The 17553-nt window shown below is 42.8% G+C and overlaps 1 protein-coding gene across 1 annotated transcript in view; it reads left to right on the top strand.

The window, feature by feature from the left end:
* VOPP1 (VOPP1 WW domain binding protein) overlaps positions 1-17553 on the top strand; it is a 62226-nt gene that overhangs the window by 32128 nt on the left and 12545 nt on the right. Inside the window, exon 2 of the mRNA XM_030504481.1 lies at positions 9091-9149. Within this exon, the coding sequence (XP_030360341.1) occupies positions 9091-9149 (59 nt within the window). The remainder of the gene's footprint in view (positions 1-9090; positions 9150-17553) is intronic.

The raw sequence follows: 17553 nt of genomic DNA, 5'->3' as shown, positions 1-17553 counted from the left end.
AACTCCTCCTGGTGTTACAGGAACTGAGTCCCAAAGGAAATAGTTTTTTGGACCACAGCATGGAGATTATCATATTGCAGCATTGTGGTACTCACAGTATTGCAGCCCTATTCAATGAGCTAGTCTTGCAGACAAGACCACATTTACCTTTGCTGTGTTCCTATGTGAGTTTCAATGTTTACTTCAAAGTAGTTAGTCTAGTTGATTTCGTCTAGCTACATTAAGGTTTCCTTTAGAACTGTTTCTTCAGCCCTGGTTTGGTCATTAGACCAGACTGGACTTGTGCTGTAAATTATACATCTGTGCTTTTCCCTTGAGAGACTGAGATGCTTTGTAAGGTTGTGAATGACAGGGTCATGATGGCTGGTAATGGAGGTATCTGTAGGTAAGCATCTGACAATTCACTGTTAAGCAGATGGGAGTTGGCCAAGAGCAAAGCTTCCCCCCAGCAGTATTGAGGTAGATACTTCTGCTCAAATACCTGGATTTTGAGTTGCTGGGTTTTTTTAGAAACTGGTTTTCAAATATGAGAATGTTTCCAAGGTAACTTCTTTAATCTCCACTGTATTCAGATGCTCATTTATTTAATACACACATGACATGTGTAATCTGATTTAAAATGAACAGATGCTCCTAACAACAATCTAACACTAAACATGATGGGTTTCTAGAATAACCTCTTGAAGGTGAGAACTTGCCTTGGCCTTGCATACCTTCCAGGGGAACAGCACTGAGGTGATATTTCATTGTTATCGATTTCTTTTGTTCCCTGCGCTGGGTGTGTGATTAGTCATAAACTCAGCATCTTGTTTCTTGAGACTGAGGAGTTGCTGCCTTCAGTGTTACAGATGTTTACAGGACTTCAGAGCACAAAGGGTTTTGATCCAGTAGTTGCAGTGTTGGAATAAATATCTCGGAAAACTGAAAAAGTCTTAGTTGAGTGAAAAAAAAAATGTTGTTTTCCAGTGACTGCTCATAAGAAGGATCTGTGGAAGGTGTGCATCACTGGATTAAATGTCAAGAATGAAAAATAAGGGTAGTAGAGAGAGGAGCAAGAGTTGCTGTGATTATGCAGCTGCGCTCTGGCCTGTTCATGTGCTCTCTGCGGAACAAATGAGCGCGGGGGGGATGCATAACATCAACAGAACAGCCCAGGAACTCCCAAAGCAACTGCCCTGAGTCCTGGAGGCCATTAAAGAAATCTATTTTCCTGCAGCCTTTGATGGGCTGTCATAGCTGAACTAACCAGCATCTGTACATATCACAGTGTTGTTACTACCTCGATCTTGTCTGCGCTGCAAATGACTGAGAAAATTGAGTTCTGAATCCATCTTCCTTTGCTCAGTCTTTCTTCGCTTTGTTTTTTCTCTTATGGGAGATGAAAGACAGCCCCTGAGGATTTAAGTACTAGGTAATTTAAAGGCTGTTTTCATTTTTGGGATGGTAAAAGGAAGAATGAAATGTATGTAGGAAACAGGCAAATTTGCCGGTTCAGCATGAACTGAAGGGAATGAATGCTGGCATGGCTTTAGAAAAACTGGGAGAAACCCATATCTATAATTTGCTCTTACTAGTACTCTAGTTAGAATAGGTTCCTGTGAGGAGTAAGTGCCTACCTAAGGTTAGGGCTGGAGACGTACCAAGCTTCCAGTTCTTAGTCAAAGGAAAGTGCGTTTGGTATCTATGTCTTGACGCTGACTCTGAAAGTGCTCCCTATGTTCATTAGAGGCTTAAAAGTAAAATCATTGTATTGCTGTCATAGTATTTGTTTTATGTATATGCTATATATTTATACGTTATAAATCATAGTATTTGTTTTCCTTCATTTTTAAAGAGACCGAGGGTGGAAATAGTGAATTTCCTCACTCTTGGCATGATCTTCCTTTCAATTCCTGACAAATGAGCCCTTCTCCCCATGCACTCTTTTTTATGGTTTGTTTTATAAGGTGACTTATGACTTGTTCTGTAGTTAAAGAATGCAAATAATAACCGTGGTTTTATTTCTCTTGCACATATGAAAGGAAACAGAGTAATTGCAGAAGCTAAATTCAATTTTGGAGCTGTGGAACCTGCCCAGTATCATTTGGAATAGATCAACTGCTTCTCGCAGATTTGGGAAAATGTTACATCTGTTTCCTTCCATTTGGAACTGAAAAAAAGGCTACCACTACCCCCTTGAAGCTGCAGACTCCAATGGAATGTTGAATGTTTTTTGCTTTTCTTGGGTGAAAATGCTTTCAATATGTGGCATGCTTCATGCTTTCTTGCAAATCTGCCATTAGAACTCTGAGTGTAAGGTCAGTTCCACCAGGAAGGTGTAAAAAAACCCACAGCTTTTAGGTTTGTGCAAATGTTGCTGAGTTTATGGGCGTAGAAATAAGAAGGTAAAACAAGTCCTGACCTTCTCTGGTACTGAGGATCTCTTGGCACTTTCATAAGCATCTGACTTGAAATTCTGATGTAGATCCAAGCTGGATATTTCACATAACAACTACAATAATTATCATAACTATGGTTTCCCAAACAGTTTGAAGATGATTTGGTACAGTTGTTCCATCCAAGACAGTCAGTGGGGGTTTGGGTGGTGGCAACTTGAGTATGAGTCAGTGGTGACCAGCAGTAGAACACGAGGAAATGGAATACAGCTGTGCCAGGGTAAGTTTACATGGGACATTAGGAAAAGGTTCCTCACTGAAAGGGTGGTCGGTCACTGGAGCAGGCTGCCCAGGGAAGTGTCACAGAACCAAGCCTGTCAGAGTTCTGGGCAGGAGAGAACTGGATGATGCCCTTAATCATCTGGTTTAGCGCTAGGTAGTCCTGCAAGGAGCGGATGAGTTGGCCTCGCCAATCCTTCTGGGTCCCTTCCAGCGGGAGATGTTCTGTGAGTCGATGATAAGTTATTAATGTCTCAATTAGCGCTCACATATGCCATGAGCTGTTTAGCAGGTGCAGCGCCTCCCGCACACCGCGCCGAGTGCGGTGCGGCTGATGTATTACACCCATGCGGCGCGGCGGAGCGCGGCGGGAGGCCGCTGTCCGCGGTGCTGAACGCGCGCCCAGCCGCCCGCCGCTCACCCCCCATCTTCCTTATTGTGGGCTACGGAAAACGAGGGTCTCCTGCTTTTCCTTATCCCCGCCCCCTTTTGATGCTGATGAAGGGGTTATATTCAATTGAAACTATTGTTCTAGGACTGAAGTGCATTTCCAATTTGCTGCATAATGGCAAAAAAGAATTAAAATAATGAGTCAGGCTCCTGAAATGAAATTGCGTGCAAGGGATAGTTTGTACTACTTTTGTGGGAAAGGTTAATAGATCTAAATGTAAAGTAATGCTTTGTGATGGGAGGCTATCTAATGTTAAATTCACTTTAATTCAAAATAAAAACATGATGATTAATGCATGTGCTCTGAGCAGCAGAAGAACTAATAAGAAATTGCTGTTTGTGTTGAAATTTTTACTGTTGCAAAATGCAGATTGATTAATTCAAAGTGGGAAAGGTGCTTCTTCCAAGAATCCTGAATGGGAAATATTCCCTTCTTTCTTGGAGAACAGCCCAAAAAATCTGGCCAGAAACACCTCCTTCTGAAATATATGAAAATCGTTCTTTATACTACAAGTTAAATGACTTTGTGATCTTGGTCTTGATGAAACAGCTGTATATCTGGAATAGTATTTGTCCTGTTTACGGTCACTTGGGAGGGAAGGCTTGGTAAAGGATCAGCATCCTTTTATACAAGACTTTGCTGCTGTTTCTTTATTACTTTAGTTAATAAAAATACCTTAGCGTATTCCTGGCTTTTAGTAAGACTTGCTTCTGTCTTTTGTGACAAGAGCGTGTCTTGAAATCACTGGTAACATGGCTTGCAAACCCAGTTTCTTAGAATAGTTTGGAGATGGGCTTCTTTTACCCTCAGTTGTTAGCATCATCAGGGAAGGAAGAGGGGGGATGAACATAGATAGAATCAGGCAAGGTTAAAACAAAATGTATTTTCTCTAGTAAAATGTTTTCACCCTTAGACTACACTTTTCAGTTTCAGCATGTGTTGTCTCTAATGGATGATATTTTACCCTTTTCTGGGCTGTGGAAGAGCAGTATGCTCATATTCTTGTCTCTGTAAATCCAATCTTTCAAACTTTCAGCATGCAGAAGTCCTTCCAATTTCAGTGCACCATATCTAATGAGCAGCTTGTAGCTCATAATGCTTTCAGCTCTTGTCTAGGCACTGAAATGGATAGTGTTCTGAAAACTGATACAATTTTAAAGGTCAGATCCCTTGAAGCATTGTGATTCCTAGCCATTAATGTGCCTTCTGGAACTGATTATTTAGCCTGGAGTTGCGCTGTAGGCTGTCCCATCCTTTTTTCTGGGTTTCATCAAATACTAGCCAGGTGCAGTGACTAATAAAACTGGGAAAGATGTGTGTGAGTGAGTTTTGCAAGAGGCATTCTGTAACAGAAGCAGCAGGTATAGCCAGTTGTTTCTCAGATGCCGTGGAGCCATATGGTCAGAAAGGTGTTGTCCTTCCCGTTTCCTCAATTACTAGTTTGATCTAGCTGTGTGGAAGACAATTCTGGGCGCAGGTTGGAATAGGATTGTGTGATGCTCAGAAATGATGAGGTTTCGTTCCATGTCTTAGATACTTTTAACTCTTTTTCTTCCTGTTCATCTATGAATTAATCCTAGCAGAGCCTCAGAGGCTGTCACCACAAGAATGACATTTGGATCAACTTGCACTCTACTAATGTATAGCATATACCCAGTTGACTGGGAGGGAACAGCACTAAGTGGGTCACCCCAGAATACTAGGAGCCATTTCTGCCACATCAGTGTGGCAGGTCACTCTGTCAATTACCTTTTGGGTTTTTTTCCTAATGAATCTACCTATTTGTATCCTTATAACTGTAATATGTCATGGAAATTGTGTGTATCATCTAGATTTTTGTGTGGCTTAAAAGAAGGAGCCTCACCCTCAGTTGCTGGTAACTGATAGGGTTTCATTGACTTTGTGATTAATAGCAGACCTGTGCCTCCTACAGGACATGGCTTTGAGCAGATGTCACAAACTCGCTCTGAGTGTCCCTGCAGCATACAGATAGCAATCGCCCTCCCTCTGCCCTCCACAAACACATTTGTCCACAGTCGGCTGCTTTTTTCATTGGTACCCGTAACAAAAATGAACTATAGTCCTACTGGAAAGTATTTACTGTCTGCAGATGCGGCTCTAATTGTTTTTACTTTTCCATTATTAATTTCCAAACCTCCAATAAAAGCACTGGGCGTGAATCCACTGCTCTCTTGATTGCAAAGAGTACCAAATTGATCAGCTCTGTTTTCTTTTTATTGTCCTGTGGACTGGAAGATGATGATGTGCAATGGGGAGGATATTCCTGCTTAGAGATAGTAGTTCTGCAAACCCTGCAAAGCATAGCTAATGATCTGTAGAGTACCATCTGACACTCGTGAGCAGGCTGCCTGCTCTGTCTTCCCCCACACCACGTGCATACGTATGTATTTACATTCTGTATTTTACGGCATGATCAAAACCAGTCTTTGGTTAATGTTTTAGTAACTTCTCTTTTTCATTGTTCTTACTAGCAGCGGTAACATTTGCAATTTCAGTCTGTGGCAGGAAGCACATTTCCTTTCTTAAAGGAAATCTGAATGATTTTAGAGGCCACAGAAAAGGACAGTTTGCAGTTTGTGTTGCTGCAGTCTGTCAAACAAAACAGGCTCCGAGACAGATGCTGATGTATTTAAAAACAAACAAACAAGAAAACCAAGTCTTGTAGGTTTTTTTTTCTCTTTCCAAATATGGAGTCTTAAGGAATGTATTCAAGCATCTGTCTAATTCACATACCATTAATTCCCTAAAGATTACATATGGATACCAAATCAGATCTGCATCATTTATTTGTAAAATGAATGTATATTAATATTTTTTATCCGCGTCAAATTGTTAAAGGACATAGAAGGAGGAATCTTATAAGCAAAATGTGCAGAGTCCTTCTCCTAGAAAAGTCAAAAGCATCAGCATGGCCATATCTAAGCCACTTTAAAACCCATAAACATACTTTTTTTGCTGTTAGTGAATGGGTAAATGGCTTTTTAAAGACATGAACGAACGCTTGTTAGAAACTCTGAGGTACAGCCTGTCTTCATATAGGAGCTAGCAGTGGGCACTAACCCTGACATCTAAGGTCCTATTGTATTGCAGTCATAGGAGTAATCTCCCCTTTGTGTCTGTTTTGAGGACTGCAGCGAGTTGCTGCTAGATGTGGTTTCTTGGGGGTTTAATAGTCTCAAACAACTACAAGCACGCTTGTATGGCTCTCCATCAGCTGAACTAAGAGGCCACTACCACTCAGAAGAATAATGTGGATCTTGGCAAGAGACAGATGATCACAGCCTGCTTCAGAGGATGTGTGTGAGATGGGAAAAAGTAATCCGTGTCCTGGCTACCCTGATCATCTCTCTGGTGCCTGAGTGCTAAAGACATTCAAATCCTTAGAGGCAATGACATTCTTGCCTCATTCTCAGCAGTGAATTCCTATGAGCTCTGCTAACCCGCAGTAGACAGTGGTTAGTAGCCGCTGCTTTATGTCAGGGTTTACAGGCGTAAAGTTGCCATGGAGATCACTAGGAGTTTTAACTGAGCAGGGACGGCAATGGTTCGCCCTGTGTGTATAAATCTGTTTGACGTGTCATGTGTATCGGATTTGGCTGTGCTGCTCACAGCTGAGGTCCACTGGCTTGTTTGCCTGATTCCGTGTAGGAGAGCCGGACAACTGCCATGCAGTACTCATAGCACTGGGATGTTAAAGCAAGGCAGAACTGGGACTGGTACCTGCTGTTCCAGGGTCCATATAAAAGCAAAGTCTGGGCATTTTCAGTGCAGGTATCTAAGCCCTGTAAGCTAGAATGAATTGTTTCTTGCACAGTTTTCCCAGGCTGGAGCCTTTCTTGTGACAGCAGAAAGCATATTGGTTGTCTGAAACAGAATTAAGAAGCAGAAACAGAAATCTTACAACTTGGGAGATGTGGGAAGGAGGAATCTTCCCAACTCATTTTAGAACTTGTAAAGCAGATTAAAATACGTGGAGAAGGGTGAGCAGAATGAGTGCTGAATATAAATGCCTCCTTTACACTTGTAAAGGGTACCCAGCCTCCACGTGCTCAGAAACATTGCTGGGAAAACATCAATTAAAATGCTCCAGACTGACGAAGGCTTTAAAGCTGTTGAGGTAAACAGTGACTCATATTGGTTGAGAAGCAGGAAGGAAAAACACTTAACAGCCTACAGCCTCAGCTGGGCTCTGAAATGAGGCTTCCCAAGGGGTCGACCTGCAGGCACTGGGATTTTAGCCAGGGCCTGCTGATCTGCAGCCTTCAAAGGTGAAGAGCCAAAGTATTTTACACTGACTTGGCAGCAGACCTGCTGGGTTTACAATACATATACATTTGCAGGGTGTTACAGAGTAAAACTTGGCATACTTCTGACTTCAGAGTAGAACCAGCTGATGAAAATATTTGGAAGGAAGGGTTATGAAGTTGGAAGCTTTGAAGGAGGCCAAAAAAAAAAAAAAGGGAAAAAGGTCAGATGTGGAGGTAGATCTTTGAAGACCACTTGCTCCAGCAGCAGTTATGGAGCTCACCTTCATATACTGCCTGGACTGCGGCATCTGTTTGAGATTCCTCTCTCTTTATCCCAAGGAAAAAGCTCCAGTCCTTTCAACAGGAGCTTGTGCATCTTGAAGACTGGTGTGAGCCTGTTGTATTAGCGGAAAGGCCTTATCACACTGATCAAAAGTGTCTTCCTTCCCCCCCCCCCATCTCGTGTACTGCTTTTAACAATTTAATCCAGAGCAGTTTGTCTTCATGGGCTGTAATTGATCTGTCTGTGATTTAGCTCATCAGATGCTCATTAAAGAGCTTGCAGCCTTTCTTATTCATGAGAAATGAGAGTCAGGGATCTAAAACCACTTTGTCTTTGTCTTAACTGGATTCATTTAGCATTCTGGGATTCAGGGAGGCTAATAAACTTACACGAGCCATTATTTAAAGGTGAGCTGCCAAGTGAACATGAAGGATGATCCAAGCACCACGCGTGTGCCGAGCACTCTCCCACATCGGGTGTCAGGTGTGAGCAGCCAAGGGAATTGCAGCTAAAACCCCCGCAAGACATTCCTCTGCGGAGGTGTCCCACGACGCCCTGGCTGTGTGTGATGGGATAACGCAGCTTGCGGTGGAGCTCCTGGAGCTATGTCTGCAATGAAGATGGCATTTTATGCTAGTGATGTCAGTGGGATACACAGAAATATTTTGTGCCTTGTATATAGAGTTTGGGCTTGACATCTGGTTTTCTGTTTTAAGCACAGCTATTGTTCTCAGCTGCCGTCTGTGCTCTGGCAATGCCTGTAATGATGTGCGCTTCCCACGTCGCCTGCACACACACGCTGAGCAAACGCCTTGTCTCCATCCTTTAACAAGGATACTCTGGCAGTCTGCGAATGAGAACAATACCCCTGGGCTGCAGAAAGCAGTTTCCCTTCCCCGGTACTTTAATGAACACTTGAAATATTTCCAAGCTGTAGGAAGAGGAGATGGGGTGGATGGGTTCTCCCTTCTCTGGCTCCACATGCCAGAGACTTCCAGAAGATGAATAATTCCCAGCAATTACTGAGTTTACTGGGTCGTCATGCTTAGTGTCGTCAAACTGGTTGGCCTTGAAGGTCTCTTAAGTAACTACGACCACGAGTGGGCTCTTAAGAGCTGTCTTTTAAGATAGCAGTTCTGCCAGGGAACACATGCAGCTGGATCCTGGGCCTGCATGGAATGTACTGACTCTGTTCGGGAATTGGGGAAGCTATGGGGCCTCACAGACAAAGGGATCTGAACCCTGGCAGAGCACACTGCCATTCATGTGTCCTGACTTCCTAGTTGCTGTGTGTATTGGGATTAGGAAATCTTTGGGAATACAAACCTTTCCCAATTGCTCAAAGTCACGGAATTTATAAATACTCTATGCTTGTGTTTATAACTGTACATTGTCCTATGTAAATATTAATACCATATTTTTCTTCCTTTGTAGTGTACGGAGGCCAAAAAGCATTGCTGGTACTTTGAAGGATTATATCCTACATATTATATGTAAGTAGTCATCACTTTCCTTTTGTGTTTTCTAGTGCTCGAGAGAATTAGATTCTGAAGGCTCTTATAGTGTTGTTCTTTCACTACTTACACTTTTTCCATAACTTCTTAGAGACTTTTTCTAATTTAAAAATGAAGATGCAGTAAACTTCCCTCCTGCCTCATGTTCCATCTCTTTCCCTTTCTCCTTATTAACAAAAGTGTACGGACTTGTTTCACCGTTCAATCCAAGTGACCTTTCCAATTGAAAACAAAATGCAACTTCTTAAACAGCTCTTATTTCAGAATGCTGAAAGGAAACATAAGTAGAGCCACATGAGGACATTCCTCCCTTTGTTTTGAACAAGGGCAGGTAATCAGGCAGAATACCAAGAATGCTTTGAAAGTAAATTTGTCCCTTTGCTAATAGTGTTGTTTAATTTAGGGGGTCAGGACAACTTCTTATCCGTGGCGTAACTGTCCTTTTGATGAGTGGCATCTGCGTTCACTTCAGGCTTCGGTGTGAACCAAGTGTCAATGACCTGTAGGTACATGTCTCTGAACTGCAGTTTCTGTTTTAAATTGCCCACAGCAACAACAAAGAGATGGAGGAAATGTGTAGGTGGAAGGTATCTTCCCTGTGGATTTGGGGGCAGAAAGGAGGTAAATGTACTAAACTTTGTATCTGGGTTGTATAGCTTTATAATTGCAAACATCTGTAAACATAAGTTTAAAAACACAAAGCGGAGTGGAGGAGCAGGTAGCAGCATTAGGTTGTCTCTTCCCTGAGCAAGCTCTTCCTTGCTAAAAGATTGGAAATTACTGTAATCCTTATGCTACCCAAGAACTTTCCTCCCTTTTCTTCTCCACCTCCACTTCATCTGCCAGAAACAGGAGAGAAATGCTAGAGACAAAAAGCAGCTGGGAAGCCAGGTGAGAAAGCAAGCTCACTGAAAGAATTAAACACTCTGTAGTTTATTCATCTCTGATCCTGAATATTATCTGCTTAGGAAGCGTTTGTGCTTAGAACTCACTATCCTTTTTTCAGGTGATTGAAATGTTGAGAATTACTCATAAATGGTTGGCCAGAACAGATGGGTGAATTTAAATAAGTTAATTTTCTTTGCATACCAATAACAGGACTTTGGTTCCACCTACATTTTATTTTGTTTTACTGCAATGTGGGAAAGAAGCTGAGATGTTATGAAATTATGAAAATCTCACTGTGCCATCTCACTGTACTTTGACATTCAGGAGTGTGTTATTCATCATCACCTCAATATTCTGCTTATGTTTCTGCCCACATGCTTTCGCAGCCAGTGTTTGTCTCCCTTGGTAATAGAAAGGGGTAGCTACTTGGATGTTGGGTGTTAGTTCAGACTCTTCATGTGACAGGTAAATACATACTGAGTCATGCAAAGGCAAGGGGTACAAAGGGGAGGCTTGCTATGTGCAATAGATCTGATGCACGCAAAGTTGCTTTCTAATTAGTTTCCTTTTAGTAACTAGTTTACTGTTTTCTTTGTGTGCTGACATGGAGCATCCTGTAGAAAAGCAGTGTGTTTATTTTCCAGTCCGTCAAAGAGGTTAATTGGAATCGCACACAGCTTTGAACATTGGAAGGAAGGAAGTTGTGAGAGGGCCTATGGTGTTGGTTGGTTGCTTGGTTTGGGAGATCTTTTAATGTGGAAGCAAAACTGTTGTATATCGACTGCATGTGTGTTTGTGCTAGTTACTGCAGCACCCTGTTATCTGAGTTACTGCATAGAAGTGTTGTGATTGCCAGTCTCCTAGATAGTGTAAGTAAATGGAAAAAGGAAGGGGAAGGGGGTGGGATCTGTGTGTGCTTGGTGATTGCTGCAGTGGCGATGAGTGTCAGGTTATTGCTATTGTTGTTATTGTGATTATGAGTCTAAGTGAGGAAGAAGAAACGCTAAGGAAAGACAATAAGGATTTGAGGATGGTAAAGCTCAGAGGATAGATATAGTGTGACAAGTGGAAAATGTGGAAGGGAGGGGAAAGAGGGTATTTGGGTACATGGGAGCCCAGTAGGTTTAAAGGGGGCATGCATCAGAAGGAGATACTTGATATATTTGGTTTCCTACTTTGGTACTTCTGCAATTTCAGTTTCTGTGTCTAGGATCCCCGGCTGCTTCCTACCTGCACTGTGTGTAGGAGGTAGAAGAGAGGCACAACACCAGTCTTAATATCTTAGGGTGAAGTCCCATTGCTTTGGCACTTGTTTGACCCTTTGCTGAGTTAATTCAACTTGCTAATCCCACAGAACGTTGTTCATTTTAGCACATTCGAGTCAGTGTTGAATCAGCTTGGTACAGTTTTTGGCGAACACTGGTGGCATGGGAGGAAGGGAGTATTCTGCATATTGTGGGGGAGGAGGCATGAATAGGATCTTCTCCATTAGCATATGGTTAGATGTTAAATCATCTAAAAACATAATATGTAACTTTATCCTGAGAGTGTCTCCTCTGTGCAAATCTAGCTCTGGGATGTGCTGTAGTGAAATGGGTTTTATTTTATCTTACAATTTCTGGAGCAACACTCCATGAGAAGCAGATATATTTAGTCGAATGAGTTCGCAATAGATTCCCTTCCTTTCTATCACTAGTTTTCTGACAGAAGTTTTTTCTACCCAGTTAACATACGTGGTCTATCCTTTGGTCTTGAGACTATCTTTGGAGACTTATGAAACCCAGCAATGCAATACTTTTTAATGATTTCCCTGTGATCTCAGTCCCATGCTGAGAGTATGTCACATCTCTCTTGGAAACACTTTGTGTTATAATGAAGAGGTTGGCTTGTCAGCTCAGAAATACTAAGTCCTGTGTGTGAATTCACAGATCTAGTGTGGCATGCTTTGGACCAAGGCATCCTTGAAGCAGCATGTCCATATGCCCTATCCCTTCTGGGTAGGCACATCATCCTACAAGGTGCGGGCTTCTACTGTTGATACAGAGAATTTCCAAGGCTGCTCTTAACTTACTTCACTAACTAAACCAACTATTTCTCCATGTCCTAGTTGCCTGAGTCACAAGATACTGTCAGTTAGATACTTTTCTCCTGTGTCAGCAAAATGTTTATGTGGCCTGGAAAAATAAGTAAACAAATATAAAGCAGAGAAATGGATTAGTCATTGGAGTCTAATTCTTATCATTTGGAAAAGCAGGAAGCCAAGTTATCCCTGACGTTGCTTAAAGAATTAGACCATACATCTCCTTGTGTGGATGCACATAAAGCAATTCAGAATTAAAGCTGTCTCAACAGTCTTAACTCTGATCCTCTACAAAGATTCTCATCCTACTCTCACTTAAGCCAGCTCAGCCTTATTCTAGATGTACCCAAAGTGCTTATGGTTGCTGGAAGAGATGGTCAAGATACTTCTCTTACGTGGCAGTAATGTGAATAATGACATAGTGAATGCATTAGATTGTAAAACCACCTCCTCTGTATGCAGATGCCAGCAGCACTTAAGATACTCCAATTGTTTTTTTCACTTCTGAGTTGGGAATGAATAGTAGAGGGAAAGCTGCCTTATGTTTTGCTGATGAGGAGTAGTTTGATTAGAATGATAGTGAATGTCCCCCTCATTGCAGGGTGAAGTATGTTCCCTGGTATGACTGACTAATCCCATAGGTCTTTTCTGTTTAGTTTTCCTCCTGTTGTTAGCTACCAGCACATTGGAGCTTTTAATGAGGTGATAAATTCCAGATGTTAGAACCTGTATGTTTCTAATCCTTTCCTTTCCAGGCTCCAAGGCACGTTTATAAAGCAGCACAAATGTTTTTGAGTATGAGTGGTAAGCACGTGTCCACAGCAATAGAAATACCACTGCTGATGTCACTGGGTCAGCGAAGTTGTCACCCACAGGGAGGGGGTTGGCTGACTTAGAGGGAGAAAAGAGTTTTGATGCTATCCAGTATTGAGTTAACATTATTTCAGCTCATCCTGTTGGATTATTGTGCATGGAATTTTTTGAAGTGTGATATTCTAAGAGAAGTAGTGAGGAAAATAAAGTAACTCTGGTTAGAGAATTGGAGAATACAGCAGGTGGGAAGGGTTCTCAGGAGACCTCCAGTCAAACCTCTTGCTCAGAGGTTGTCCTCCCACCCTACACCACTGGGAAGATCCTACCTCCATCTTCTTAGTAATCTCCTCCTGGGTATTAGCAGGCTGCTCGTGGGTCCCTCTGAAGCCACTTCCTTCCTAGACTGAACAAGCCCATGTCCCTCAGCCTCTCCTTATTGGGCAAGCACCCCAGCCCCTATCTTGGTGGCCCTTTGCTGAATTCACTTCAGTTTCTTAATTTCATTCTTTTTACTGGAGATGTCAAAACCCAAACGGGTGTTTTTTAGATGTGGTCCAACAAGCGCTCAGTGAAAGGTGCTAAGTTACTTCCCTTGATCCACTGGCTAGGCTTCCGTTGACACAGTCCAGGATGCTACTGGCCTTTATTGTTGTCATGGCACATGGCTGGCTCACATTTAGCTTGCTGCCTACCATGACGCTAAGGCCTTTTCAGCAGAGGTGCCACACAGCCAGCAAGATGTTCATCCTTCCCACAAGCAGTACTTTGCTTTTGGTTTTGTTCAATTTCATGAGGTTCCTGACAGGCTGTTCCTCCCACCAGTCTAGATCTTTGAGTGGTAGCTCTGTCCTTTAGGTCATTGACTGATGCCCAGTTTGGTGCCATCTCCAAATTTGTTACTCTATCACCAATTCCAGCAACATGCTTGTCAAAAGGACAGGTCCAGACCTCTGTGGTACTACCACCGATTACCAATACTCTCTAGAGAGTTGACCACTGCCCTCTGAGCCCCACCATCCAACCAGTTATTTTTACCCGTCTAGCTGTCTGCCTGTCCAGACTGTGATGTCCAAACTTGGGTACAAGAATATTTTGGAATACAGTGTGGAAAGCCTTGCTGAAGTTAATGACATCTGCTGCTCTCTGGCTTGTCCACAGATACCATCCACTGCTCGTGTAGTGGTAGAAGCTCTTCTTGCTGCACTTGTAGGTGAGGTTTGGCTTTCCTAACATCACACCTACTTGTGTATGTGATGATTTCTAAACTCCTTTGGTAGTCTGTACCTGCTTCCACTTCCTGATTACTGGCTTTTTGCATTGGAGCTCAGCCATGGGTTCCTTGTCTAAGTATGTTTCGAAAGTTCACTGATGTGCTACTAGGTGAAAGATCTCCAGAAAGAAGCATACAAACTTGCTCTGGAAGAAAATGTTAACCATAGCTGCTGGTAAATGTGAAGAATAGAATAAGCATAGGGGAGTGCCATCTTATAACCTCTTCTCGTTCTTATGCGAAGCAGGAGCTGAGTTAATGTTACCAGCATGGGCAGATGGTTGTGCTGTATTTTTAGGCTAATATGTTTCTGCCTTGGAAAGCAGTTTACTGCATACAGCAGATAACTGCACGTGTACACATTTATGTTGATTAAATCTGTTTAATTTTTAATTCAGAATTAATATAAGAACATTAATGTAAACCTAAAAAAAAGAGAATGTTTGCTATATTGTTCATGTTTAAAACATGTTCATGCCCTACATGGAAACAATTCTTTTTCTTATTATGGAGAAGAATGCTGATTGTATTCTGTTCGTGGTTTTTCATGGTTTTTGAAATAAATTTCTTGTGCATTTCCACACACTTCTCCACCTCTGCAGATTAAATTTTGTTGTATTTATCACACAGTCTTATTCATCTGGGTTTTGAATGTAAGCCCTTATGTGCTCGGTGGTGAGTCTGTAATAATAATAATCATTGTGCATTATCAAGAACCTGAAAAACGTTCCAGATGAGAACAATAAAAAAGCAATGTTCTCTTGCTGTTATTCAGACAGCTTAGAGAGCACTTCTTCCATCAACGTGTCTGCAAGAGGCTGGGAACCCCCCTCCCCAATCTAGACACATGGCATGTTGCATGACGGGAGCTACTTTCTGTGCTCCAGGTCCTGTTCTGTTTACTGCTTTTAATTAAGTTGGCTTTCCTGATGATACACTTTAGCTTTCCCATTGCAATTACAGCTGCATGAAGTGTCAGCAGGCGTGTGCTTACGGCAGTAATCTAGCTGTTGATTTATTTGTCCCTTTGATTTGAAGCCGGCATGGAGGAAGGAGAAGGGAGGCAACGTAATAGTTTTGCACGCTTCCAGGCACCTTGAATAGCTGGCACAATGCAGAAATGAAGGCCTGGACTCGGGCCAGGGCCACCAATTTAGCAGCAAGCAGCCTCAGGAAGAGCCTGTTTGCATATGTAGTTCAACGCAAGAACGTAAGCGCACAGTTTGTATAGTGAAGGAAGACAGCAGTAATTATCAGACCATCTGTGTGTAAAGGCAACAGAAACCCACCACCATTGCTCAGTCCTGTGTGGCCTTGAGCAATAATGGTACAAACCATCACAACTAGCTTCAACAGTCTGTGCCCTCAAGGTGGTATATTCCTTGCTTCAAGTAAAGAACAAGATTCCCTCAGTGTTGATGGGTTTTAAGCTAAAACAGGGGAGATTCAGGCTACACGTGAGGAATTCTTTACAATGAGGATGGTAAAACACTGGCACGGGTTGCCCAGAGAGGTGGTGGATGTGCCATCCCTGGAGACATTCAAGGCTGAGCTGGATGTGGGTCTGAGCAACCTGATCTAGTTGAAGATGTCCTTGCTCATTGCAGGTGGGGTGGACCAGATGAGCTTTGAAGGTCCCTTCCAACCCAAACTGTTCTATGATTCTGTGATTAGTTGAGGTTGTAGTCATGACTGCTATAATTACCCAGCAACCACACACTTGAATTGGCTTCAGTGGGTCTGTTATCCTGATGCATAACCTGGGGAGAATTGGGCTACCAAACTGACAACCCATTCAACTTGCTAGGAGTGAGTCCTGAGGAGGGGAGAGGCATTTAATATTTCAGCTTTCGCAGGCAATCAGGCAGGTGGCTGATCTAATTTGAGATTTGAAGCTTTGAACAATTTCAGAGTTGGAGGCTTCACCAGGCATAGGCAGATTATGCTGAGAAAGGTGAACAGGAGAAGAGGGCAGTCTCTGTCTTCTAGTGGAGTACTCTGAAACCAGGCTCTCCTTTGGCTGAGGTGGGGCAGGGAGCTCAGTTCCACGCTGCTCTCATTTCCAAAGATGCAATAATCACTGTTGTTGCACTGTTGATGCAATAATCACAGGAGTGAGCCTCAGTTTTTCCAGCTGAGGCTGTTTGACCTGACATGTACTCATCAGAGCATTAGGTCTTCCATGTCCCAGGCAAGAACCCTAATGCAAGGCTGAGAATCAGTTTCTTATAGCTTCCTGTTCATGGGACAGGAAGCCTTGTACCTGGCTTGAGCTCTAGTGGACAGCATCAAGGAGCGCTTGACCCCGAAGTCATCTTGAGGCATCTAACCCTTACTGTAGGGAGAGACCATGAATTAAAAGACTTGGTGGCACCTCACTGTTGATCATTAGTTCCTGTGTCCTTCTCTGTGTTTGATCATGCGGTGGCTTGGTGAAGGGAAAAAAAAGACTTGCCATGCATTAGTATGTTCAATTCAGGCAGATAACAAATTCATAGACACCTATCGCCCCCTGCCAGCAGGCTGCTTATGACCTCCCAAAGCAGTGATTAGATGCATTAGGACTGCTCGCCCACTGGGAGCAGCTTGAGATACCAAGGACTAATTGTCTGTTTAATAAGGGCCCCGATGATTCACTAGAAGTCCTCGTTCTTGTTGGTAGGAGAAATTTGCACTTCCACCTCCAGAAAATTAAAACTCATCATACAGATTATCTATGGCTTACTTTTCCAGAGCCTAGAGCTATGCTGTTTTTCTGCTTTGTTCTGTGAAAGGCCTGCAGCCTATGTTGAAAAGCATCTGTTTAAGGTACCGTGTACTGCCACTGCACCGAACCCAAACCACAGCCATTCTTGCTAGGTTCTGCCACAGGAGGAGCAGAGGAAATTTCGAGATGGATGTGTGCTGGCCAGTACGCCATGTGGTGGCACTTGCTACCTTTAGAGACAGCGAGGAGAGTCCCTCTGTAGGGCGGCTTTCCTCTTGGGGTCTGAGAAGGGAGAGCTGGCATTATGGCATGCTGCTGGGTAGCAGGCGGCTTCTAGAAGGGTTAGTTTGATAAAAGCTGAGCGAACGCTTCTTATCACATCAGAAATGGGGGAGGATTTATCATATTCCGCCCAGTTCTTGCACAGAGACCGTGTTTATAGGCTCTTCACCTAAAGAATAATTGAGAAATAATCCCTTTTCAGCTGTTGCCTTCTCCTGTTCTTCAAGTCTGTGTGAAGGACAGGAGTCGAGTATCTCGTCTTATTGTAGGAGAGTTTATTTGTAGGAGTTGCGTCAAAGTGGACAGGAATCTAATCTGAGTAAATATTGTTTCTGTCTCTGTT

This window comes from Strigops habroptila, chromosome 1 (genome assembly GCF_004027225.2).
Source record: "Strigops habroptila isolate Jane chromosome 1, bStrHab1.2.pri, whole genome shotgun sequence".
NCBI lineage: Eukaryota > Metazoa > Chordata > Aves > Psittaciformes > Psittacidae > Strigops > Strigops habroptila.
This window is presented reverse-complemented; position numbering and strand designations above follow the sequence as displayed.